At 42.8% G+C, this 1,047-nt stretch overlaps 1 protein-coding gene across 1 annotated transcript in view; it reads right to left on the bottom strand.

Annotated features, from left to right (window-relative positions):
* Positions 1 to 6: 6 nt before the first annotated feature.
* The window catches only part of naa40 (N-alpha-acetyltransferase 40, NatD catalytic subunit), a 7,917-nt gene continuing 6,876 nt past the window's right edge, over positions 7 to 1,047 (bottom strand). The window contains exon 8 of the mRNA XM_020610135.1: positions 7 to 473. Coding sequence (XP_020465791.1) covers positions 326 to 473 — 148 coding nt within the window. The 3' untranslated portion in view covers positions 7 to 325. The remainder of the gene's footprint in view (positions 474 to 1,047) is intronic.

The raw sequence follows: 1,047 nt of genomic DNA, 5'->3' as shown, positions 1-1,047 counted from the left end.
GTAGAGAATATCAATAATGCTTTAGCTTTTCTTGACTGGGAACTACTAATAGCCACTGGGATAAGAGAGTGAGAAAAGATGGTGTGGACATCGAACCAAGAACTAGGAAGAAAAAACTAGAGCTATGTGTGAAAGCTCACACTGCATACTGCTTTTGTACCAGGAATATACACAAAAAACAACACATAAATCTCACTCAATGCAACATCAATTTCTGTAACCAGGTATTCTACCATCACTTCATTTTTAACAGCACTCTACGGCCATTCGAACTCGCAGAACAGCAGGCAGCTCAAAGCTTTCACACAGAGCCATGAAAGTTGAATCAGTGGCAGCAGCCCCCGCAGTGCCCACCGCCGTGGGTGTGTCCCGACGAGGCCTCGCCATGTTTGGTCCGGCGGCTGAGGATCTCATAAGAGCAGTCGTCGCCGCAGCACCCGGACATGCTCGGTGAAGTCTCGTCGATCTCAAACCTAGAGGTATGGAGAGAGGGAGAGAAAGAGAGAGGGAAGGGAGGGCCCGACTGAACAAGGATGAAGGAGATCAGTTTGCATATGAAACCGTAAAGAGTTTTTTGGTCATAAAGATGTGAAGGCAACCATCAACACTTCTATTTCTGCAGCCTGATTTTAATTACTCACACACCAACTGACGCACTGTGATGCTGATGGGCTTCAGGTTCAGATTCAAACCTGTGGGAAAGGTTTTCTACAGAGGCAAATTTCAGCATGTCTTAATTATGAGAAAAAAAAATCTCATGATTATGAGATAACACTTACTAGATCATATTTTGTGACCCATCAGATTCTGTGACCTGATTAAGAATTTCCTGTATTTAAGGTAGCTCATGAACCTTGGTAGCTTTGTGAAGTTCAGATGACTAAAAGCTGAAGTAACCCTTAACATGTTAATATTAATACCATTCACATTACTTAGAGATGTTCATGTCTCCCAGTGTCTCAAACCGAGAAGGAAATAAAAGTTTATTAAATCAGGTAGCACAGTCTTCTCAAAAAAAGCCATGACTAATGCCCACCTCAATTCCTG

Source organism: Monopterus albus, unplaced genomic scaffold (genome assembly GCF_001952655.1).
Source record: "Monopterus albus unplaced genomic scaffold, M_albus_1.0 scaffold104.1, whole genome shotgun sequence".
Taxonomy (NCBI): Eukaryota; Metazoa; Chordata; class Actinopteri; order Synbranchiformes; family Synbranchidae; genus Monopterus; species Monopterus albus.
Note: the sequence above shows the minus strand (reverse complement) of the source record. Positions and strands in the feature narration are given on the sequence as shown.